This window comes from Xiphias gladius, chromosome 7, assembly GCF_016859285.1.
Source record: "Xiphias gladius isolate SHS-SW01 ecotype Sanya breed wild chromosome 7, ASM1685928v1, whole genome shotgun sequence".
Taxonomy (NCBI): Eukaryota; Metazoa; Chordata; class Actinopteri; order Istiophoriformes; family Xiphiidae; genus Xiphias; species Xiphias gladius.
The window spans coordinates 21,728,463-21,755,083 of NC_053406.1; the positions used below are offsets into that span (position 1 = coordinate 21,728,463).

The 26,621-nt window shown below is 39.4% G+C and overlaps 1 protein-coding gene across 1 annotated transcript in view; it reads left to right on the plus strand.

Moving 5' to 3' along the window:
* b3glcta (beta 3-glucosyltransferase a) overlaps positions 1–22,513 on the plus strand; it is a 59,611-nt gene extending 37,098 nt beyond the window's left edge. Inside the window, exons 6-15 of the mRNA XM_040131073.1 lie at positions 77–188; positions 1,647–1,783; positions 1,922–1,985; positions 3,037–3,168; positions 6,812–6,881; positions 9,360–9,473; positions 18,879–18,978; positions 19,426–19,545; positions 20,414–20,558; positions 21,946–22,513. Of these exons, the coding sequence (XP_039987007.1) occupies positions 77–188; positions 1,647–1,783; positions 1,922–1,985; positions 3,037–3,168; positions 6,812–6,881; positions 9,360–9,473; positions 18,879–18,978; positions 19,426–19,545; positions 20,414–20,558; positions 21,946–22,113 (1,162 nt within the window). The 3' untranslated portion in view covers positions 22,114–22,513. The remainder of the gene's footprint in view (positions 1–76; positions 189–1,646; positions 1,784–1,921; positions 1,986–3,036; positions 3,169–6,811; positions 6,882–9,359; positions 9,474–18,878; positions 18,979–19,425; positions 19,546–20,413; positions 20,559–21,945) is intronic.
* Positions 22,514–26,621: the final 4,108 nt, after the last annotated feature.

The following is a 26,621-nucleotide window of genomic DNA, read 5'->3' on the forward strand; positions in this document are numbered from 1 at the left end:
CTATTTTTGATGATATTCTTTTGTGTGTGTGTGTGTGTCTGTGTGTGTGTGTGTGTGTGCGTGTGCGTGTCCTCAGCTTGTCATACTCCTTTGGGAAAAACTCATCCTGGATTGTATTTCTTGAGGAGGAAACAAATGTGAAGATGACTAAGCTTGTTCAAGTCCTTGCAAAATTTGACAAGAATAAAGTAAGTATAGAATATTCCCTCTACACCTCTATCTCTCTCTACCTCCGTCTCTATCCATGTGTGTGGCTATGTCTCTTTTCACCAAATTCACCAAATTCACCAGTGAAACCAAAGTAATGAAAAGATTCTTTCTTAATCAAGCTCAGCAAAATAGTTTGCTCCATCAATAATTTATTCCATCATTAATTTTGTAAAGTAATCCAAAATGCATTGTCATGGTTTGATTAGTAGATGTAGCAATTTTTTTTTTTTTTTTTAGGTAATTGTACTTGTTTTCAAGCCACCACAAACCAGTTTGAACTTGCTTTTATGTGAAACGGAGACAAAAATGATGTTAATAACACTTCGGTGTAAAGCCTGCAGGAAAAAATATTATTTTTATCAGCAAATGCTGAAGTTTGCTTTGGTCTGTCTCAGAAAAAAAAAAAAAACTGCAAAGCAATTAATGGAAACCACTTTTATTGTCATGTTAGACTATTTGGACCCTGCATGGTATTTCCATTCCAAAACGGAGCTAGATTTCATTATTGTGTGAATATCCACGACCTTATCCCGGGGAGGAAGAGACGATGGATGTAACACCCAACGATCTGATTCATTAAAACGCCCCAAAGCAAAGACTTTTCTCTCGGGTGTTTCAGCTCAGTGCTGTGAGCCCCGTATCAGAATAAGCCAGACAAAATCAGCTTTAATTTTGGAGCATTTTAAAGAGGGACGGCTCCCCACAGAAAAGAGTCACCACTTTCAAATTTGCTTTCACCACTTAGACACTAAAGTGTGGTGTTAATGACACATAGTATGACATTTGTGATTTGTTGATTGACTGGCAGCTATAACCCTTAAAAGGGAAGGAATGAAACCTACTGTTTCTGTCATACCGTGGCATTTGGATTAAACACCAGTACATGAACTACATTCATTCTTGATAGTTGGTATCTGTTACCAGTTTTTAACATGTTAATTAATGAGCCTTAGAGGTGCTGGTGTTAGCTGGGGTAACCAGCTGCTAGCTGTAGCCTTAAACTGACCATGCATACATGAGCGTGGTATTGATCTTCTCATCTGACTCTCCTGCCAGAAAGCAGATAAGCATATTTACCCAAAATGTTGAGCTATTTCTTTCAACTTCACCTAGTTTCACTGTTGGAGGATTTTTTTTTTTTCAAAATATCATATTATTTTTTACTCCGGATGTGTCAAGAATTATGATGAGGGCCTTTGTGGCTACAATATCTGGCATCTTTTAACTTTGTTCTATCAGGAAATCTCATTATTTTCTCAGCCAGTGACAAACCTACTCACCAGAAGGAATTTCAAAGTTTTCCTGGCAAGTGCAGTGTGAAAATTTTCCAAATTAGAAGAGGCCCAGATGTTTCTTATAATGGAACTTCAACTTAATATGTTAATTGGGGGGAAAAAAAAAAACAACTTTTTGAAATGTGTCTCTCAAACTTTCAGGACTGGTTTCTTGGTAGGCCCCTCCATGACGAGGAGTCGACCATCATCCATCACTACGCCTTTGCAGAGAATCCCTCTGTCTTCAAATATCCAGACTTTGCTGCTGCTTGGGCCTTAAGCATCCCCCTAGTTGTTCGGTGAGCATGTACAGTAAATCTGTTTGTGTCTATAAAACTGAGTTGTTCATTTTTTTAATTACTTATTCCACTTATTCCATTTTTGTATTTATTGCATATTTCAACTAAAAATCTATTATTTGTTTTTGTTTTTTTTAGTCTTGCAAACAAAGTGAGAGACGAGCCACTCAAATCTGACTTCACCATTGACCTGAAACATGAGGTAAGATAACATGCGAGTCACGCTGTTACCTTCGGAGCTGCTTTGTCTGGAAAGTGACGATGAGGCTCCTGGTTTTCAGTTTTCTTGTTTCTCACAGCTAACACCATGCTAACGCCAACCTACTGTAATTTGTTTGTACAAAAAGAGCGAGGCATGAAATCCATCTAACCTTGAAGGGAAATCTCATTACTTTGGAGAACTGTCATGGTGCAGCATTGAGGTTCTTATTTTTATCACTGAAATTCAGCCAGGAAGGCATCTAGGGATTTTAGTGAGTAAACACGGCATCAGACTTATCAAGCTCAGTCTGAAAAAGGTGGTTCAGTTAGAGATGGCATGAGTCCAGTGCTAGAGATTCAATTAAAATACTGCACATTCTTTATATGTTTCAAAAAAGAGGATGCAATGTGATTTTTTAAATTTTTAAATTTTATTTAATTTTTTTCCCCGATGAGATTTCAAATGGAATTACGGAATTTTAAGTTATTTCAAAACAATATTAAGTTCTACATTTGCAGATTACTGTGCCGTTAAACACTACCATTCATATCACTTAGATGCAAATACAACCTCATACATGTAAATTTATTTATATGAAGTACAGATAAACATTGCATGAATCCTCACCGTCGGTAGATTAGTTTACGGTTTCTGTAATTTCTGATTCTTTGAGATAGACGCCGATAGTCAGACAGCGCTGATTGTACTGTCCTCGTTACATATTCTTTTACTGTAATTTATCCCTTCCCCCTGTAAAATATTTAAACTAAATCCTAGATTTTATTCAGCTCCTCCTCAGAAAGACGTACAGTAATACACATCAGCTCTCCATCTCTCCCTGTCTGTCATCCGCCTTTTTTTAGACATCTTGAATATTAAATATGCTCGCTGGAGTTTTGTTGTGAGGGTAAAATTGTCATATTTATTATAAAAGAAAAATCAAAGCATCCAACCTCTCTTCTGTTGAGTTTTTAACAAAGCATTCATGTCTAAAAGATTGCCTCTTGTGTTTAGCTCGTGAACTTTACTAGATCAATCTGCGTTACCACAGGTTGCCTTGTATATCTGGGACAACGGGAAGGGTCCACGTCTCACCGCTGTTCCTGAGCTGTGCACCGAGCCGGAGGACTCTCCTCAGGCCGGGCACTGTGCCACCACTCTGAGCAGCGGGCCTCCACTGTGTGTGAGTATCCGCTCTCTTTCCAGATCGGCTTGATTGCCTTCACTTCCCGGGAAAGGGAACAAATTAAACGACGACGTCAAAACAGCGGGCGCTTCACTGTCAGATATTAGGAGTCGTGTGATGATCTAGGACATTCAGCCTTTGTGCCCATGGCCACATCTAAGCAGCACCAATATTTCACAGAGCGGTACAGCCTTGAACATTATTGCTTTTACGTGCCATTCAGTAGAACACTGTGCATTAACATAAAATACAGAGGTCCTAGATTTTTTTTTTTTTTTTTAGTGGGTTTTTTTGTTGCCAAATCCACTCTAGTCGTTTGCCAAGTAAGAAATACTCTTCCATTGTTAAGCAACATCCTCTGCGTTCTCTCGGGAACCAGTTTTATATCTGTTTGTTCTGACTTTTTTAACGCCTCTGCGCCGACAACAGCCGTGACCGGAGGCAGCATGTTATCAGGTTGTCCGTCCGTCCATCCATCTGTCCGTTCGTACGTCCGTCTGTCCGTCCCATTCTCTTGAACTCCTTGGGGGAGTTGCTTCAAATTTGGCACAAACATCCACTTGGACTCTAGATTTTGGAGGTGCAGGTCAAAGGTCAAGGTCACTGTGACCTCACAAAACACATTTAGGTCCATAGCTCAGAACAAAACATTCGCTGATTATGATAAAATTCACTTCATATCTTTTAAATTCCTTCAAAGTCTTCACTACCTATATAATATGAGTCTTGGCAGACAGGGATGTAAACTGATTGGCGGGCGCATACAACCACAGGGTGATAATTGTAGTTTCCACATTTATCTAAATATGTTCAAGTTTATCCATCTCCAACACTGACTGGGGAGTCAGCCACTGCTAACATTAAAACTAGTTTTACAGACTCATACAGTCTTTTACCTTTTGCTCGTCCTCTTGTTTTAGATTTACCCGTTCATCAAAGCTCATCGTCATCGTCTTTATCGTGAAAATCGAAATGCCCATGCGAATTCATGTAGTCCACAGCTGGTGACAAACCAGCTCTCAATTTCTCTTTCTCCTTTATCCTCCATATCTTTTTTTTTTTTTAGCCATCTCACATGCTAATCACAATTTCATCGCATAGGCACGATTGTTGTATTTATCATAAAACACATAAATCATCCCGAGTATTTTGTGATGAATAGAAGATAAACCATATACGTCTATAGGATATTTGTACCTCTCAAATAAGTTGGCTTGTTGGTTTCGCTGTTGTACTGGTTAATGTGCAGCGGGACCAAGTGTTGGAAATTTGGTTGATAAAATGAAACTAAGAGGAGTGACACCCTTTAAATAGTCGGGAACTGCTGCTACACTGCAATTATATGAATCCAATGATCTCTCATCGTGTAATGAAGGCTTCACTACTAAAAGAGTATTGTTCATCAGCTGTTAAATAACTGATCTCATGTGTAAGTTACTATTTACCAAATAATACAGATATTACAATCAGATTTATGTGGAAGGGAGACATTTCTAAGAGGCAGGCAGTTTCCTAGAGTAGTCCTGCAGTAAATAGTATGATTGGTATTGTCTTAAGAAGAAAGAAAATCATGACTGGATCATAAAGAAAGTAAAATCAGTACTTTCAGTGTCAGGTAAAGACCAGTTTTCATATAGTTTAGTCATTATTGCCAATGCACTTGCATTTATTGTTTTTTTTTACAGTTACAGTACGTTATTTTTCTGACTATGTTGGTGTGTGGGTGTAATTGCTTTGCCACATGATACCTGAGATATTGTTTGTATCATGTTTGCCATAGCTGAAAAAAGTTTGGTTTCTTGAACTGATCAGATAGGTCAGCTATCCTTCAGCCTGTTGTTCTTGGCCCCAGGTACGATAAAATGATCAATAATGTTGGAAAGAGGTAATAGTGTTGCACAGATGAGTACGTGACTGCGGTCATTTTGAGAGTTAGCAAGGTGAGTTGAATTTGGGATGCCAGAACTGCAGCTGAAAGCGTCCCCATTCTTAAATTCCCCCTCCCCCTCCTATTTGTGCCAGAAGAAAAGTCCAATCTGATCTTTTCATTTGTGGTTCAAAATCTCATAATGCATGTGCGTATGTGGTCTAGCGTCTGATACATGTTTGCTACAGTCTGAACTATCGCATTTATATTCATGCGGTTATTACCTTCCTCTCTGTGGAAATCCCTGTCCTCATAAAACTGTATTCATTTGGCCAGAAAACAGGACAAAGACTCAAGCAACCAGTACATGGAGGTCACAGGCTTAATAAGTGTTCGGGGAGATGTTTCCATTTAGACAAAACAAGAGGGGTCGTATCGTAACCGCTACCGGTGTTCAAAACAGTTGCAAGACAAATTGCCACGTGGGGGCCACAGCCGCACTTGGCTGCAGTGTCAACGAAGAATCAAGTGCCTCGGGAGGCAGATTCAAGGAGGCAAAGGACAGTAATCAACAAAGTGGCTGCAGCAGCAAAACATGCCCTTTTTTATTTCAGGCAATAACTGCACTTATTGTGGTGTTGTTCCGCTGCGCACGCCGGAAATTTCAGGACAGAAGCCTGTTCAAATTCGTATTAGACATCAGTCGCTTTCAAAAATGAGTTCAGCAAACAAAAACACAGACAATGAGGTCTGAGGAGGAAACCGAAAGTGGGCAATAAGGACCCAAATAAGAATGTATTCTGAGCCTTGAAGTTTTTTCAGGGTCTTGGGTTAACAGAGCCCGTGCCTACACACTCAGCACTTTAATATTAGCATGGGATGCTGAAACACTAAGCTGAAAAGTAATTGACAAAAGTTTTGATAGTAAATTCATTGTTCAAATTATTTTTTAAGGAAAAAAAAAAAAAAAGAAGCTTGTATTAAAAACTTTTCCCCATTTTTATATCATTATACATTTTTATAAGAAATAATGAAAATGATCATTAGTTTGATGATGATCACTAATTTGTTCATTATAGTTTAAATTCCCAGCTTTTGGTTTCTTTGTGACGCTCTGGCTTGATCATGGCACAAGAGATTGTTACTGTACATCACATCCTGTCATCCTGTCTATAAATGTTTGTGAAGAGACGGTTTGTGCAGCAGCTGAGGACGTTTTTAACGTAGCATACTTTTTTAATGGGTTCTGTCTGTTGTTGATTTAGTGAGGTTTGTTTTTTTGTTTTTTTTTTTAATGTGACTGTTCCAGCTTCTTCCATTATATGTACCACACACGTTTGGTATATGGTGACAAGGAACACAGAGGCACACAGAGATTTTCCATGTTTAGCTTTATTGACTTTCCTTTAATTTATCATCCGTCCTTGTCTCACATGTGGCTTATCCTTTTATTCCAAGGGCTTTTATAAGCCACAAACATTCACCACATTCACTATAAATCCTGAAATTTTAATATACGCTGCTTTGTTATCAGCTCCTGAATGTCTCTTCTTTTCAATGACCTCAGACCATTTACAGAAATATCCTATTCTAATTCTACTTTGAAGATAACAACTCCCACTGATTACTTGGACACTTGATATAGCCTGAAAAAATATGTGTTTCAACGATCTGGCTGCATATAATATAGATTCTGTTTTAATTATATGTGATTTATGCAGTTTGTTCATGCAAGCATTTTTCTTTAATTTATGTCTCTTACTTTCATCAAAGGGGGAGGCTGTAAATAAAGAAGATATATTTGTTGCTGTGAAAACGTGTAGGAAGTTTCACAGTGAACGAGGTGAGTCACACTCCCACTCTTACGGAATATGCCAAAAACCCACAATTTCCCTTTAAAATGGCATGAATATTTGTCCCGTTGCTTTGTCATAATTGATTTGTCTTACCTTTTGAAGTGTGTCTGTATGAGAGCTGCTCCTCATAACCGTGACAAGTTCACGACAATGATTCCACCATCATGTCTGAAATGATTTAATAGTGTTGAGGCATAAAAAAAAAAATTCCCTGAAGTACTCAATTGAGCGTCTCCCTTAATGCCTGAAATTCACAATCATCCAACAATCCTGCAGATGTTGAGAAATCACTTGCTAATGTTGAGCATTTTATTGGTAAGCTCTGCCCGACATTAAGCTCTCTACACTAAATCTGCTTATTTTTTGTTACTTCATTAAAAATGTAGCAGGTTCAGTCAGTAGATCAAATTGCTGATCCATTTTAGAGGAATCAGACAAATTGTACATTCGGAGGGTTTCGATCAAAAGTAATTGCACTAATTACCTTATTTACCATTTCCTCTGCCAAGCTGCCACTATCAGTTTCAAATGTAGACAGGATGAAAAGGAATATTAAATGTGTATATCAAAGGTAAGCTTAGCTCAATAACCAATAGACATGAAAGAGCCTCACATTTCATTTGTAATGTCAATAAGTGTTAAGGCTTTTTAATATTCATTATCTGTAATGATTATATAGAACAAAAACAATGATATGAATATGAAAATGTGCATTTGTGTATTTAGACACTAGACTTAAAATATAAAAAAGGGTGACCAATCATATATGGTTGCATAATTTTTCTTTCCTTTTTCTTTCTTTTTTTGGGGGGGGCTTTATTGCAACAGTAGCCCTGAGCTACCTCAACAAAAAAATAGGAAACACAGGCAGCGTTATTACTGATGTTATGAGTTCTGGTGGTTTATACATTATACAAAAGGCAAAATTTTTTTTTTCACAAAAACACTAAGTGCGGTCACCCATCTCTTGTCTTTCCACCAATTTCTCCACCTGTTTTTAAAAACCGTAATACATTCAGAGTACCTCAAATTATCCGGTAACTTGCATGTAGTGTTTGATTTGCCAGTAAGGTGATATAAAGTTTTAAAAATATATTTGCATGATAATTGGTTAGTGAAATCCCATTTGATATGCTGCAAAGCTACTGCTGTCTGTTTAACAAAGTACCATGTGTGGGTTGTGTTTTATTCTAAGATGTGTAGGTTGCCTGTGTGTTTCAGTGTCTGTTTTCAAGCTGCTCCTTAAAACCTATTGATGTACTTGAATAAAACAGGCTTTTTTTTTTTTTTTTGCTTTGTTTGTTTTTCTGTAATTGAACGCCGCAAAATAAAAGAGCAGTGTTTAGAGTTGGAATTTAGTTGTATTCACTGTTCTTCATCAGTTGAGTTTTCAGTTTCTGATGGCCAATAGAGACAGTAATGGTCAGCCAACTCAAGTTGTTGTTTTTTTTATGGTTCTCTCTGTCAGCGTTAAATATGCCACCGTGATTCACTTGTGTTGATTTATGAAAGTTTAACAAAGCCTCGAGCTGCTGCCGCAGATCCCTGGGGGTTCTGTATTTCTCAGCACTCGTGTACTCTCGCCTCGACAAGTCAGAAACCCGTCACAAAATCTACAGATCCCAACGGTCAGATCCCAATCCAAAAGAAAACGTTAAGGTGTGATGCCAGGAATTAGGTCCGTGCTGATAGAGCAGTGCTGTATGTACTAATAGCTTAGCTGAACGACCGTGTGTATAAATGGAAGGAAAAGGTACATGCAGTAATCTGCTCACCTGCGCCACTTCTCTGCCCTCTTTCAACAGAGGACAAAATGTCAAAAGGCCGCAGGTCCCAGTATGTTACAGGGCATCGAGTACAACCCAGCCAAAACTAGAAGTTACAAAATGTTTTGCAGAGAGGAGGGAAATGCCAGGATTCATAGCCTTGAAATTTAACTGCTGAAACTGAAGAAAAGGCTGTTTTGTTTTTAGTACAGGTCACAATTTAAAAGTTTTATGATTTGACTTTGGTATAACCATTAATAACACTAATCAAACATTAAGTGCCAAGGATTCAGCTTATCAAGGCTGGAATAAGAGAGGGTTTTTTTTTTCCCCACGCGATGAGAAAACAGAGCGGCGTCCGCACATACTATCTAGCTCTGAACTAATCCTGACATTCGACAGAGTGGGAATGTTAAAGGATCGCATGGCATTTCGTCTCACCATCCTCTTTAAATTGAACCTATTTTCCCTCCAGTCTCTACTGGTGATTTATTGCTTAAAGTATTCAGTGGTCTTTAATAGAACATTTTTACCAAAAACAGACAGAAACATCAGAGAAAAAGTGTATTGCAATAAACATGAAATAATCATTTGCTCAGAGCGTCTACACCACAAAGAACCAGAGGTCTGCTCGTTGTAAAACTTTGTGAATGCTGTATTGATCTTTTTCTTTGTTTTTTTTTTTCACCTTTGCTCTAGTTCCAGTGATAAAGAAGACTTGGGAAAAGGACGCCTTATTTTTGGAGTACTATAGTGACCATGCTGATCCTTCAATACCGACCATCAATTTAGGAGTTCCAAACACTGAAAGAGGTAGGAGCACCTTTGTCCCCAGTGGTACCAAACAGATACATTAAGACCTTAATAAAGGTGCAGGGTCAGGTACTTGAAAAATTAAATGGCAAAACTAAAACAGAAATTTCTGTAACCTAACATCTTGTGAAGGGGCTGGTGCCATTGATTCAGACTAAAATTGCGGGAGAATTGGAACTGAAGTGAGTAGGAGTCAGCAGGGAATTTCAGCTTCTAGTCCCTGAAAGTGTGCCCTCCTCACGGACCAGTTATTCAGTCTCCTGTGTAAATAGGAGATTTTAGTCAGTTACGTTAGGAGCTTTTGGTTAATGGCGCCGAGATTTTTTTTAAAACTATGGCACGCTCTCTCTTATATTTTTTCTCAGAATAATTCTGAGGTGATAAATGGGTCTGTGGTCGGTCTTGAGTTTAAGCAGTTTTTCCCCTGAAAGCTATAGACTGGACATTTACTCACCACAAGATGGCCAGTATCCCCCTGCTGATTTCCACAAACTGTTGGTCTGTCGGTACTCAATAACTGAAAGGTTTGCTCCAGATATTTGTTTGTTTAAGAGCTGGCATTAGTTCATTTCACCGCTTGTATTAGTTGATTTTTAACCACAGCACACTTTAACCTTTTGAACGTTGCTAGACTTACCGCCGGGTCCGTGTTTACAAACTCTTATTACAGGGCCATGCGTTGTGTAAAGGAATAGTTAGCCATTTAGGAAACACGCTTAGAGGCTTCCCTGCGGGTTAGATAAGAAGACTGATACCAATCCTATATCTGTTCTTTAAATATGGAGCTACAGCCAGCAGCCAGTTAGCTGAGCTTAGCATAAAGATTGGAAACAGGGGGAAGAGGTTTGGCCGGCCTGCCGAAAGTCAACAACAGCCACCTGCTGAGACCTCCAAAGCTCATTGGTTTTACATAGACGTTATGAGGCGGACAATTTCTTGGCCGGGAGCAATGACTTTCCTAAATCTTGCCAGACAACCAGCGAAGATACTCTAGCAAGTCACTGCTCCTGGCCAAGAAGTAGTCTGACACGTGACCCCGACGTAAAACTGCAACTTGTCATTTTTACTCCTCAGTTTTGATACAGACTGGCCTGCAGTTTTTATTACCTTTTGACAGAGCCCGCCTGGTTGTTTTCTCACTCTTTCCAATCGCTACGCCAACTTAAGCAACTGGATGTATCTTTATATTTATCATACAGATATAAGAGTCATATTTATCTTCTCTTCTAAGTCTGCAAAAAAGCCAATAAGTGCATTTCACAAGATTCCGAATATTATCAAAGATACTGGAATCGTAGTTTGAGGAAATATTCTTAAAATGATGCATAAAACATCTTTGATAACATTAGTGCGGTGCCCTTTCACAATGTGCTTGTTATCTCATTAATAGTACAATATCTTAGTCAATCATCTTATAATCAGTATCTAATTTCCAATTCACTGCTGTGTTATGATATTGACAGTCATAGTCATATAATTGGGATGGACAAAATACCGGGATCAACCTCTCAGTATAACCCGGTACAGTTCGACAGTACCACAAATTACAGTCTCCAAAATGACCATTAAAATAATTGGACATCCTCTTTCAAACAGATTTAATAGATATACAAAAATATAAATATAACATTACAATCCTTGTGAAGGGAGGATTTATTGCAGGCCTATTGTATCACAGTTTATTTGTTTTATCTAAGTGTACCTAATAAATTGGCAAGTGAGTGTATGGGTCAACAATCCTTGTGAATTTGTGGTCCAGTATTTTCTGATCAGGTATCTGACAAATAAGGTCTATTATTATTATTATTAATATCATTAAAACTCATCAGTGATGTGGAAACTGTAACAACTGTCTGTAACATTAGTTTAACCCATTTTCTCACTGATACATGGCTGTTACAGGAAACCGAAAATAACATTAGAAGGACGCATGTTGTAACATTACGTTACCATCACAGCAGCGGTGCATAAATTACTTGTTCTGCCTGTTAATAATCCTAATATATCATGCTTGGGTGGGGATAAACAACAAAACAGAACGGTGCTGTCTTGCTGCGTCTTAAACAAATCGCTCCGAGAGGCTTTCGCTTCAGGTGACCGTGTGTAGCTGTTTAACTGCTTAGATAAGCCGTTTCCAATTTGCAGAGCTTGGGTCTAAACTACTCCCACGCTTTAGATGAGCCTGTGCGAGGTTTTGCAGCTGCAGCTTGGACCAGGCGCCGCCGTCTTTGCGACGCGCCGTTGTCATAATTGATTACGTGAGTTGTGTGGATGTGTAGCCTCAGCCCCAACAACTATCGTTGAAACTAAAGTTTCTTTTTTTCATGTTTCTCGAGAACCGCTCATCGAAAAAAAAACTCCACAGTCTACACTGCACTTCCTCGGGTCTTCAAGAATAAACATGAGACGTTTGAAGTCAATCGTATACAGAGATTCCTCCAAATATAGTTCGATGGTTTCATGTAGTGGTACTGGTACAGACACAAAAAAAACATGTCACGTGTGGGATCAAGGAGATACGGACCAGGTATCATAGAATATGGCCAAAAATTCTGCATTAAGAGGCTGGACATGGTGACAGAAGCCCGAAGGTGGCTCCCTCTGGAGGTGCACTAGGCACGGCTGATTGGGAGGAGAGCCTGGGGCAGATCACACTTCTCTAGAAGGAAAACACATTCCCCCGGCTGGTCTGAGGTTTTGGTGGTGCCTCGGGAGAAGCTTTAACCCAACACATCCTCCAGCTTCTCCCTCGGGGGAAGCCAGGGCATGCTGTGCTGTAAAAGGATGCAGGGCTGTCTCCATTGATGGATATGTATATGGCGGCTCCAACATTACTCCGAGCTGAAATGTAATGAACTGTGCCCAGAAGTGATTATTTTATTGATTATTGTTATCATTTCAATATGGCATAGTCACCTATTTATCACGCACACCTTCCGGTAAGTCAGCATTTATCCTCAGGCAAGTGCAACTCCTGTCACTTGGGAATAAATGTGTCTGGAAGATCCACTTTTGCAGAGTCATTGCTGGCAAGATTCTCTGACAAGATATTGTGGCCATTTCATTTATAGTTCCAGCAGAGACTTCTCAAGTAGTGTCTTAGAATCCAACTGGAGAATTCATTGACAAGTTTGATTTAAAGAAAAAAAGTCTGAGTTTACTCATCAGAAATCAGCTTGTTGCATCAGTAAACAGTACAGTCATGGAATCGGGACAGAACAAGGGCAGGAGCAACAGAGGCACAGAAAACATGTCATGTGCCAGTTAGTGTAGAATTTATGGGGATGCATAATAATCAGAAATGGGTAAAAGAACATGTACAGTACACAGAGCATAAGAGTGCTCAAAGCATTCCAGCGTTGGTGGCAACGACAGCACAAGCTCCCTGCTTCAGCGCCCTCCTGGTTGCCTCAGGCAGGGGCCATTTGGGCAGGATTTATTTTACAGTCTGATGGCTGTCAGCAGAAATGGCACCTAAGTCTTCTCATGTTGAACCTTAATGGCAGGAGGGTTGTTGTTGTTGTTCAAAAGAGTGCGGTGTGGTCTCCCCTTCGGTTACTGTCTCCAGGCAGGACAGTTCTTTAACAAGGACGTGTTATTGCAACCTATTTGCATTGAGGCAGGGAAGGATGCAAAATGCCACCGGCTACTTGCTGGAACATGTTAACTGGTCTGTTTGCAGAGCTGAGCCTTGTCAAGAATAAAAGTCGACCTATTCTGGTTAAGTTACCATTATATCAGTCCAGTTTGTTTTTTATATACATCGTCTGTACTTGAGAGCCGCCCGATCTCCACCTCCTCGTTGTGGACTGTGACAGGTCTCAGCGGCCTCTCGCTCTGTAACAAAGCCACTACCAGCTCCGTTGCCTTCCTGACACCGAAACCAGAGAGAGTTCGCCCTGCCCCGACTGCCAGTGGTCCCAGGTGTGCCGGGCGTACTGTTTCCTCACTGGAATCGTCACACTGCATTGGATTGAAACTGATTTTGCAGTTCAGATGTGGGAAAGTTTGACAAGATTTCTGAGGATGTGTCTCACCCCAGCTGCTCAAGTAAAATTTCAAAACTTTTACATCACTCACAATGGTAAACAAACCTTGATGTCACATGCAGAATGGCTTTATCCCTGTCAGCTGTAACCCCATGAGAGCAGCAGGACGCCGCACTGACGGAGGAGTTTCACACACGGCGGCTAGACGTTGTTGGTCTGTGACGAGCGAGGGGATACACCTGTTTTTCCTCTAGTCTGCTGCTTCTCATTTCCCTTCTGCATTATTAAATATGCCGCCAGTACATGCAAATGTGTTTGCAGTTTACATCATTACCTCACCGATGCATCTCACGATAGCGGAGCCTTGACTGCAGAACTCCCTGAGATTGCACAACTAGTGTTGGAGGTCTGCTGTGTGAAGAGTGAAAAGGAGGGTGACAGTACAGTCCCCTGGGTCAATACAGTGCCCACTTATAATGCATTTATGCTACTTGATACTTCCAGCCCACTACATTTCAGAGGGAGATATTGTGCTTTCTGCTACACTATATTTATTTGACAGCTTTAGTTATGAGTTACTTTTAAGGTGGAGATTTTACACAATGGATGATATGTCAAGCTTTTAAAACACAACACGTTGTTAAAGATTAAACCAGTGGTTTCCAGCCTTTTTGGCCTCTGACGTCTTACAAAAAAGCAGCGTGTCGGGGTCATGTTTCAGATGTTTATGAGTTGTTAGCAGCTCCACCAAATAGTGATTTTTTTTCCCCTCTAAACTTCTCACGTGGTTCCATTTCAATACATTTTCAAATGATCCAATATTTCACCAAAAATCAAAAAGATTAGAGAAAAAAGAACTGAACACACATTTGTGTATCCGAATGTTGTTTTGTCTTCTTTCCTCTCCCATTAATCGTCTCACGACCCCTCAGATTTATCTGTATATAAAACTGCACATAAAGTAGTTCAAATTATCTCCACCTCCAGCAGCTACAACAGTAACAGGCTGCTTACACACTGATGCTTCAGTATTAATCATCTAATTATGTCATATATAAATATATATCAGAGTGACCAAACCAAGACTTTTACTTTAACTGCACTTTGGTGCTAATTATTACGTACTTTTACTTACGTAGGATTTTTCATGCAGGACTTTTACCTGTAATGAAGTACTTTTACATTACTGTTTTGGTACTTTTACTTAAGTAAAGGATCTGAAGACTTCTTCCACCACTGATCCTCACTATTCATGCAGCTGTGACAGTGTCAAAGAAAAGACACATTATAATCTTCATAAGGTTTATTGCAGAGCTGTTCGAGCAGATAACATTAGATTACAGGTAAGATTTGGCAGGAGATAAGATTACAACTAACAATTAGTTAAATTAGTGATAAGGCTGCTGATTATTTTCACAATTAATTATTTAGTCTATGAAATGTCAGAAAATAATTTTTAAAAATGTCTAAAAGAAATTTTTCTAGCCCAAGAAGATGTATTCCAATTGCTTCTTTTACTCAATCAACAGTCCAAAACCCTAAGATTTTTTTTTTACTACTATATATGGCAAGGACGAGCATCCAGTCCTCACATTTGAGAAGATGGAACTAGCGAATATTTGGCATTTTCTGCTCGAAAAATCAATGGAATAATCGATCGATGTCGCAGCTTGAGTCGGTAGGTAAAAAGATCATTTGCAGTGCCAGTGTGCAGTAAGTGCTGCTTAGTGTAGATTACCTTTTCTGGCCCGAGGGTATGTTAAGAAGAAGATTGTCACGACTTTCTCTCTCTATACAGCAGACACTGAGGTCGGGGCAGGAGAGGATGTGTGCACATGTTACGCAGTTTGCATACTGCCGAGCTGACAGGCTGGCAGCTGGTTGATGGCCTCTGATGTGCATAACTCGCCACGTTACCTAGAGATGGTGTGACTTACCTCTGAGTTTGTCATCTGATTCCAGAAAAAGCCATGGCTCTGCTCTTCTCAACCAATTTGTTAGTATTTTTTGAAGCCAGCGTTGGCTACGTCTTTCTCATAGATCGCCTAGGAGAGACTGTCTCCTTCCCTTTAATTTTGATTTCCACTGCATGCCAGTATTCTTTATTTTATTTTTTTTTACTTTTGGGAGACAACAGTCGAGTGTTGGAAGTTTGGCGGCCGTCCACAGTTCATCATCAAGGCAGGAGGATTTTCTCGAGTTTGGTAAGCAGCCAGATACTGTGAAGCCACTGTCAGTTTTATTACTCTGCACAATGTCAGTCAAACAGAATTTCTAATGCCATTTACTTCCTGGATAAAGTACGGTAGATTGGATTTTTACAGCAGTTTGAATCCGAGAAAAGGGAGATTGTAAATGTAATTGCCCCTTGAACACCATGACAACAGAAAATAAAATTAGTATTATACTGTTTAATTTAAGAGAATTGTGCAATGGAGTCAGTCACTTAGGGGCATAAAACCACTGGGGCACTACATTAATCAGATAAGCATGCATTGAAATAATATAGGATTTAGGTTGAATGAAAAATAGGCGGTTTATCTGTCCCTCTACTGCAAATATCCACATGATACACAATCAGTTATCAGACTATAAGTGAGTTAAAGTGTGAACATATGTAATTTCTTTCCATTTCTTTTATTAACGCCTTTCTACTCCTTTCCCAAGGCCTCGATTTTTATGCCAAAGATTGCCGAGAGCAGCCTTGGAGTCCATCAGCAGTCTAAAGGCATCAATATGTCAGAAATCTGTAGTCACCACCATTATCCTTTTATTTTTCCACCTGCAGTTCACTCCACTGATTCCAATGATTTGCCCACGCTTTTAGAGCCAACCCTTAAACCCACATCCAAAATGCGAACCATAAAAATACAACATTTATGTATATTTTGAAGAGAAAGTTAAGAATTTTGAGCTATCTTAACTTTTCTGTCTGTGAAATCTGCTAACAAGATGTTTGGGAGGAAATACGTTTATCGTTTCAATAAAGCTGTTATGGTTACCCTTGTAGTCACATTTTGGGAATAGGGTTTACAACAAAGGCAACAAGTGCAATAACATTCTCTAAGTAAGCAGATAAATAGAGACACAGAGAGAGAGAGAGATCGTTAGAGTTGACTGAATAATTCTGGAAATTTCCATGGAAAACATGCTTAAAGACTATTTAAACATAAAACAAATCCACTTAGTTGCCTGTAGAAACAAGCTTGAACCCTATTTAATACTATTTGGGTTATCATGCTGCAGTCTTTAGTCACAAAGGAATATTTCTGATGAAAAACGCAAACCTAACAGTACAAATATTTTGAAAATGGAAAAATAAACTCAACCAGTGTGAGGTTACTTTTTTTTCTTTTTCTTTTTTTTGTTAGTCTGAGCAAGTGAGGGGAAGGGTGATGCAAGACCTTGAAATGGGAACATGGCATGGAAACTTTATCAAGTTAATACTCAAATTATTCATAATCAAAGTGTGTCATAGTGGCATTATGGTAGTGTCATGCTCGAGTAAAGGAAGCGGCATCGGCTCTCTCTTTTATACTAACGTCTTTATGATAGATGCTGCATGACACATGAACAGGGGAGCTGCTGCATCTTTCCCCGGCCCTGGACGTCACTCACTAACCTCGTTCAGCTAGCAATAAGATTACCAGGTTTGTCTGGAGACCTGCCTTTTAAAAGTTTTTTTTTTTTTTTTTTTTTTTCTATTTTATTCCTGTCAGCAGTTCAAGGTGTCCTTCTCTTATTCTATATTCAGATGCGAGGGGGGAGAAAAAAACGCCTTGGGTTCCTTATAAATAAAAAAGTAGGGCCTCAGTATTCTTTGTGATGATGCCTCCAGGGATTTCCATGTCTCAGCTCTCAGCCATGATGGTGTGCAGATATTTGGATTCTGTTGGGTGTATTTCTTCGGGTTGCTCGTATTTGTTGTGTACTACCACATCACTGTTTTTTTTTTTTTTGTTTTCAGGAGTTGGCAGAACATTTTGTTCCATCTGGCGGTCATGTCAAACATGCCAGAGTAAAAGTTTGATTTTCCTGCCCCATCATGCCGAGCATACCTTACTATATCTTGTACTATATCTAATGTAGACTACGGCTTTTTGTTTTTTTTGCTTGCTCACAAAGCTCTAGAGGAAACATCTTCAGACTGAAAAAGCCACAAAGGATTTTCTTCAATGCTCTACAATCCAATTGTTAAATAGGTGGCAGCCCCTTAAACCTAAGGTCATTCATTTGTTTGCTGAAGTAGCTGATGTGTCCTCCTACAGCCAAATGTGCTTTTTAGGTGTCCTTGAGCAGAATACAGAACAGATGCTTGTTCATGTGATGGGAAAATGTTTATTTCTCATTTGATTATGTTCTATTTTTCCTTTATTGTGCGTTTCCCCCGCCTGTGTAAACGGCTGACCCATGTCCTGTCAACTGAGGCCGATGTTCTGTCTCTTGAGCTAAGGTTGTTTGAACTAACTGTACGAGCTGATTCTGGCCGACAGATGCAGGCCCGGAACTTGTTGATCTTCTCAAAGATTCTTGTGGACGGGGAACTTGATACTCGACTGTATTTAAAGACAGGATTCTCCTATTGACAGCGTCCAGTCTCTGAAACCTCTGTGGTGGAGAGAGACTGCACCCTATTTGGCCAGATAGTACTGAAGAGCTCGTCTCTGTTTGATGATCATTGCTGATTATTGCTGGTTGTTCACTTTAATTCATTTAATATTCTGTAATAAATTCTTAGAATCTCAGTAGAGTCATTGTTGTCCTTACTTCCTCACCATAGAGGAGATTTTTGCCTCTACAGTTCACGCTTTGTGAGTTATTATCTAGTTGTCAAGACTGTCAAGTAAATGCTAAAATATAAACAAAAGCTGCAAATGCAAAGTAGTGCACACTTTTGGGGTCCAGGCACAATAGTCCTATTTATTTTTACCTCCTCAAAGGCTCCTATCAAGAGAATAAAAGTCTAATTAGTAAAATATTTGTTGCCATAGTTTCCATATTATTTAAATAAATCACTATTGGCTACATTTAGCATGATATTAAAATTGCCCAGGCTGGATTACCGTTGACCTGAATGGAGCTTAAAACTCAGGACTTGCAGTAATGTCTTCTCCTGAGTTGCTGTTTTTGTCGTTGGTAATTGTAAATGTCGGTGAGCCTGCCACCGTTCAAATCCTTTAGTGTTTGCATAATTTATGACTGTAATTTTTTTCTGTCTGCGGCAGAGCTGTTGTCCAGTGTATGAATTTGTGTGCACGCAGGCGCGTGTGTGTGCATGTAAAAGGCCTGCGTACACCAAGTGGGTTTTTCTTTCTGTAACGGGGTCGTATATCTTTGTAAACTAGAATATAGCACATGGTCAATATGTGATTAAGTCTTACTGGCCAGTCTGTTGACAGCATGTCTCGCTTTACAGGCCACTGCGGGAAAACATTTGCAATCCTACAGAGATTTCTAAGCAGCACTGTCCCAAACACCAAGTGGCTCCTTGTTGTGGATGATGACACGCTTATCAGGTATATTTTCATTATCTGAAAATGGTTAATAAACTGGGACAAAGTGTCTCAATCTTTAAATGCCATGCCTTCATTTTTCTCACCGTTTTGACTGACATTTATTCATATATTTTCAGAGAGGACAGATTCTGTCTCACAGCCGTATAAAAAGGTTTGCACAGTGAAAGAGACAAACACTTGGAATGCAGTCATTTTGGGAAAATGAGTTCTAGAGATATCACTGTCCTGTCGAAAATCTAAAAAGCTCAACACACAAATCCAAGCCCAGCTGGCTTCACTTTATATCTGTCAGGTTGCCCCTTCATGTGGAAGCCAATGGATGTGTAATAGTGCCTGAGGGAGAGCAGTTATTTCAGCTCGTAAATAGACAGTTTCATACGTGTGAATGCACAAGACGTGTACAATGATGACGAGTTAGTAATGAGCTTGATCCGTGCTTTTCTGCAGCCTCCCCAGACTGCAAGACCTGCTGAGCTGTTACGACCCCTCTGAACCAGTGTGTCTAGGGGAGAGATACGGCTACGGCCTGAGCCAAGGCGGCTATAGCTACATCACAGGAGGTGGAGGGTGAGTTTTCACAGCGGATGCTTGGGGGAATAATGATGAAAGATACAGATGCTGCAGAGGGACCATAAAATGTGTAATGAAAAACCTGCAATCTGTAATTTACAGATAAACCATTTCAATACGGTTTCAAAGTGTGTCGCTCCCTTAAGGGGAGTTTTGGTTTGTAGATTGCATTACAGTAAATATACTCAATAAAATTTGAGAAATGCAGCAAACAGTCTTCAGTTGATAGGACAAGACAGGGAGTCAATACTTAATACCTACACAGATGGAAACTGTTGGTTGCTGCAAGCAAACATATAGCCTAAAAATAATTGCAATTCCATAATATCTGTATTTTAAAGCCCTCTTATTGCGTGCGAGTAAAAGGGGACAAGAAGCACAAGTTAAATGTCATCTATCAGCTGCACTATAGATAACTCTTGAGCTGTGAGTAAGTTGGTGAGAAACTCTATTTAGGGACACTTCAGTTGCTGTGACACTTTACAACAGCACAACTGCCAGTTTTCCCACAAGTGATATCTCCCAAAACCTGTTTTGAGTGGCAATGAGTGATTTTTCTGGCAGGCTAAGATTTTTTTTTTTCTTTTTCTTCATGTGTAATTGCCTCTCTTTCGAAGAGATGTCACATCATTGTTGTGCAGAGCCGATTCACAGAAAAAAAACACGTCTCCCCCCGCAGTTTGATTTGCAGTTTCACTCCCTACTCTGTCACCCTCTCACCAAATGCATGAAATAAGCATGATGAGTCTTAGGATGATGACTCTGAGACATGCATATTATTATTGTCATTTTCAACATGTGCTTCTGTCGGCCGTGTCATGTGTGTGTGTTTTGACGTCTCCGATGTCCGTCTGTGTTGCTGCAGTATGGTGTTCAGCAGGGAGGCCGTGGTCCAACTTCTTAACAGCGGCTGTAAGTGCTACAGCAATGATGCGCCGGATGACATGGTGCTGGGAATGTGCCTCAATGCTCTCGGCCTTCCTGTCACACACAGTCCACTCTTCCATCAGGTCGGATTCACACTCTTACAAAACATTCTTTGGGTCCTCTATGCGTGTGTATTCGTACCTAGGGCTGGGAATGAAATTATTTGGCTTGGTTAAAAAACAAATCATCATTTGAAATTTCCCCAGCACCTGCCAAGTTATAGGGGGAATTTTGCAGGCAGAGCCATGATGCCCTTTAACAATGAAACAGTGCAAAGAAAGGTCAAATTTTGTCACAGGTCTTACAGCCTGAATTATCCAGAGACCGATACAGACCTCTGTCTTATTCATAGTCGGCAACACAACTGGCCAGGCAAGTGTTTTCAGTTTTTTCTGGCTGAGTAGTTCTCTGTACTTCTAATTCTGATTCTGAGGTTTCGGGAATTTCTGACGGCATTCCCATTTGGCAAGACCTACAGAAGAAAAATGACTGCAAAATTTCCATAACATCTCAATAAAATCCGATACTAACACTAACACAGTAAATTTGACTTATATAAAATTGCAGTAGTTATATATTATTTATTTGTGTCAGGTTTTACTTGATAATGAATCTCTACAAATATGTTAGCTGTCTGGTATTATGGTCTATACAAGGCTAGCAGTGGGGTTATGCACCCTGAGATATTGTGTGAACGCTCCCAAGTCAAAAATAATTTGAGGTTTCCCATTTCTGCTGCCACGGCGTGAAAGCAGCATCATGTTGACGTCATAAGATCATCGGACATCTCAAGGCCGTTGCAGGGCTTGTTTGTGTGGTGGTTAAAAAAAAAAAATCTGTGCATTAACAATATAGCAGTATATCCGTTAAATTGGGGTTTAATTGAATTAAACAACAAATTTGAACTAGCTGATGGAAGGCATCCATATTTATTAACCTTTTCAGGCCCCACCAAGTCGAATATACTTTCAGAAAAATCTGAGTTTCGTGTTCTTAATGATAACTTGAATGTTGAAGTTGATGAACAGCATTTGCACATCAGTCACTGGTAATTACTGTAATTCCAGTATATTAGCCAGCCTGTATTATACCAGCACCCTGAAACCGAAACAGCTAAATTTTTTTCAGTCCTGAGCAAACGGCTACTTAGCAGAGCGTGAAAAGCGACATCACCTGTGTGAGTGGACCATGAGGGCAGGACCTTTTAATAAGGCACCAATTTTCTATTGAGTTTACAAACCACTATATTCATCCGAACCAAATTATAGGTCAATCTGTCAAAGACTCAGCCAATAAAGTAAATGTATAAGTGCAGGAGTTGCTCAGTTTTCAGTATGCAGTACCTGTTTGAACACAAACTGTCACACTTTGCACTTTGCTTCCTTCACTCTTACTCTCCACAGCACTTGTACGCAGTCTCATTGTGACTGCTGCCAAATATAAATTATTGTACTTAATCTTACCTTTCAGGCACGGCCAGAGGACTATGCCAGAGACTTCCTAGCTCACCAGGTGCCCATCTCTTTTCATAAACATTGGAACATCGACCCCGTTGCTGTTTTCAACAAATGGCTTAAGGACGACTTGAAGGCAAAACCTGCAGGTGGACTTAATAAAAGCGCTAAGACAGAGTTATAATAATTTTAAGCACAAGACTGGCCTGTATGAATATGTGTGTATATACACTGTGTGTGTGTGTGAGAGAGAAGGAGAGCGTGTGTATTATGGAGTCATGGAATTGAAATATTGTCCTTCACAGATGTAAATGTTTTTGTATTGTTAATGTTGAACTGTTATTAAGAGGGACCATGCAAGTGTGTGTCCATGACTTAATATGTGGGTCTTTTCATGAGTTGCATGTTGAGGTTATTGTCATTTTGGAAATATGAATATAGTTATGTGTATATTTATATCATATGAATAATCTAAACCTTACAGAGGAGCATAACTTCTCTGGGAGATACTATAACTTTCAAGAAGTATCACTAATGCTGTACAATGTGCCCTATTTTGACATAAAAGTATAAATATTTGAGAATGGTTTGCCTTTCTGTTTCACTGGAGCCCTGTTATAGGATTTAGTTTAAACCAGTAATATATAAATTATTAAGTTGTAAGGGTTAATTAAGGCTAAGACTAAGATGATGAGACAACAGTATGAACACAGACTGTTTGGTGCAGCTAAAAGCCAGCATTAAAGCCCTCTGAAGCGGAAAGGTTTTTTAATTACTCACAAAATGTACCCAACATGTAGTTTTTCAAAGCGTCCAGCTGGTGCTCAGGCAGATAAACGTCTTATCTTTACTTTAAACTCACCTGAACACCCTCATTACATTTTTTGCCAAAACCATCTGTTTCTCGAGGCTCACGCTGACCTCAAACAGACTCTCAGCAAAAGAAAAAAAAACAAAACGTCTCAAAACATTAGCTGATATCCTGAGGTATGCGGTGGGATTGGTTTTATCAACATCAATACCAATTTTTCATTTTCCCATTTTTTTTTCTTGGAAATATAACTGCCTCAGATAATTAAGTGGCAGAATCAGTGATTTACTGACCATTATTAAAGGTCTTTCAAAGACCTTGAGCCTTGGTTATAGAATTAAACCTTTCTTTGGCTGTTTGCCATACTGAAAAGTTCATTTGCAATTGGAATGCCTCATTCTCAAAAAAAAAAGAGAAAAGAAAAAACTGGAAGCAACTGCTTCCTCATAATGGTTGCAAAGGCTTTGAAAAGCCTTAGGATTATGAAAGGCCTGATATTAATTACACTGAACTAATGAAAATTTGAAATGTTAATATGGGAAAACTCATTACTGTCAGTCAGTGAAATGTACAGTGTAATGCAGAAGCTGTTCCTCTACTCGCAGATTTTGTCAGTATTTGTGGTGCTAAATTTACACTGTCCTAATAGCACAGTAGACCGGCTCGAGTTCATGAAAAGTCTATTAGCCTCAGGCATTTGAAGCAGTGCAATAAGTCAAGTAGACATCTCCTAACACACCTATGAATTGTAAGCTATTTGTGGGAAACAAGTTCAATTCCTAGTGGGACTCACCCACACACGGAGTGATGAGTGGTGGTGAGACAGTGCTTTGCACCGAGGGAAATCATCTGCATAATTCAAAGTGGGTCCGCACAACGTGCTCGCTTCGCCAATATTTCTAGCGTGTCGGCAAGAGCGTCCCAGTCAGGTTGGACTTTGTCTGGTGTAGAATTTTATTCTTTAATCCCAGTCCAAAACAGTGAAGGAGGAGGATGAGTGTACTGCTGTATTTCCTTCACAATATCTTCCATGTCCTGTTCAGCCAAGAGTCTTGGGCTGTTTCCAGGGTTTTATTTTCTGCAGATTTTATACCCAGCATGAAGGTCTAAATGCTAAACTACAAGCTTAAAACTCTGAAGGAGAAATACTGAATTATTCATTTTTTTATTTATTTTGTTTGCATAAATATATAGAAATATGCTTTAAAAAAAAAACAGTGTGTGTAACTTTGAACTGTAAACTTGCCTGCAGTGAAATCCCAGTTTTCACAGAGAAAAAAAAAGACTTCAGTGTCCTCTGTGGTCAGAGCACTGCAGTCCACAGACTGACATCCACACCTGACTTAAAACATCAGCTGTGCAGCTATGAATACAGCTTCGATGCTTATTTAAGTCACTGAAGGGATTTTGCATCATGTGCTTGAAAAAGCATCACAGCTGGCTACGTTACCTAATCCCAGTCATTTATGCCACAATATTGCTCTGTGAACTGTTTCAGTTTCGCAAAATTTGTTCATGAACGAGAATCATGAAGATGATAACACTCATCATCCTATAAGCTTTTTGTGTCATTTATAGAGGGCTCAAATTACAGTCAGTTTTTGGTTTTGGTTTGCCTTGGTGTTTAGATTTCTGCCTCCAAAAGATTCATACCTCTACCCCAATACATTTGAGGTGAATGGATTTGTATTTGTGTACGTCAAGCGCTGAAAAATTACACCCAAAAAAAATTGAACATCAAAATCTCTCTCCAGTGTCAAGGTTTTAAATGGAACTATCTACCAAAGCAATAGTCCCATGACATAACTGGACAGTATGTTTTGTAATTTGGGTGAACCAGCCCTTTAAAATTGCAGCAGGCTAAGTTGGCAGCAGCAGCAAGGAGGTGACACTATGCAGACACGCTCCCTTTGTATGTTTTTACCTTTATTCCTCCCTTTGAAGCAGTTCACCAGTTTATACATTAACTGTGCAGAAAGTCCAGGCTCGCATCATATTTCAGCGTCTTTGAAAGTAAAGATTTGGGTTCACACAGTCAGAGTATTATTCATAAAGCTTTATTGAATTGAATTTGAATAAAAGCAGGTGTGAGCCGTGGGGAGCCTTGGCTGGAGAGCCGTCGGGGGGTTTTGAGTTTTCATTCGGGGACGTTTGAATATGAGTGTGTTTTCCTCAGAGGAATCACTGTGACCAGCCGCCTCCAAAATGGAGTGAATGAGAAGAGCTGCTGCAGTCAATACCATCTCAAGTCTCTGTCACAGTTGGCTCTGCTGAGGCTTTTATCATCGCTCATTTTCTCATTTGTTGACAATCTGTTTTCTATTCCTTCAGGGCAACAGCAATGACTGCAATGATCTCTTTAGCAAAACAATTACGAGACTTGAGCTGGAGAAACTTCTCCCCAGTTACATTAAGTGATCTCATTTGGGTAAAATGAAACCTGGTGAATTATGTACTGTGCATTAGGATGTTCATATTTCTGCTGTAGCATGTTTAGGTACTATATGGGTGGGAGTTGTCTGTCTGTTGGTTGGTCCACTACTTTGGTCCAGTCTAAAATATTTTAACAACTGCTGCATAGATTGCGTGAAATTTTGTACCGACATTCGTTGTCCCCAGAGGATGAATCTCAATGACTTTGGTCCCCTCACATCTACAAAATTAATGACATTCCCATCAGCCTCAGATGTACTTTGTGTTTACTGCTAATTAGCAAATGTCAGCATGCTAACATGCTAAGCTAAGATGGAGAACATCATGTTCTGTCTCATGGTTCCATTAATTAGTGAAAGACCACTTTGTAAATTAGAAAGACACAATTTCTTTTAAACCAAGCTGAAATGTAAATAAAGCATCCACACATATTGCTATGTATTTTAAAAATTGTATTTCTGTGAATAATACTCCTTTGTTATTCATACTTGCAGGTCCTTTAGTGAGGCATGTTAATAGCGTAAATGTAATACTTTGTGCCAAACTGAAGCTTTTAGTATTGAACACAAATCAGTCATTTGCATCATTTCAGCCAGCTAAGGGGTCAAGTTGAGAGTGCAAACAGATTCATTCATAACTCATTGCATTTTAATGTTTTCTTATTAATATGAGACTACTGCCAGGTACTCTTCCACCTCTGTGTCCAACACGCACACAGGGCCAAAAATTTGCAAGTTTTATAAGTCAGTTATGTACATGGTTTGTAAGTTCTTAGTTTAATATAGATGCAGACACAGAAGCCGTAGTCTAAAACCTTGTTTTAGTACATGGGGAATTTCATAGATGCCATCCCATAAAATTACATTGCACCAATTTAAAACATTATGCATTCAAAAGGTGTTCCTCAGCGGGAGTCATCTCTTTGCTTGTCTATCTGGAATAAGAAAATCATGATAATGAATGTTGGCAAGGCTGGCGTATTAATTATTGTCATGCATCTGTGTAGTTCAGAAGTGCCTTGTAAGGGGTATTAACATTGTGTCTGTGCGATTTAGCCCCACAGAATAAACTCAGTGTTAAATTGCAATTCTGAGCTTGAGAGGGGTCTCTTTAAAAAGGCAGAGTGAATAATACAGGAGGTGTTAAACTTGTGCAGATGTGCTGGTAAGTGGGCAGGTTGCAGTTAACACCGGGCCAAGGACAAGTGTTGAAAGTCAAAATGCTACTGGCTCTTAACCATCTGTAACGCAAGATTGGTTTTATAGCCAGTTCAATAGTAAAATAAATAGTATGCAGTCATAGTGTCAGGCTACTGATAGCGATTAAAGTATTTCCGAACACTTATCCTCCACCAGCTGCTTATTCCGAGAGAAGATTAGATTAGATCAAATAAACTTTATTGCCCTTGCAGGGAGATTTGTCTTGTCACAGCAGCAAGGGCAAGAGAC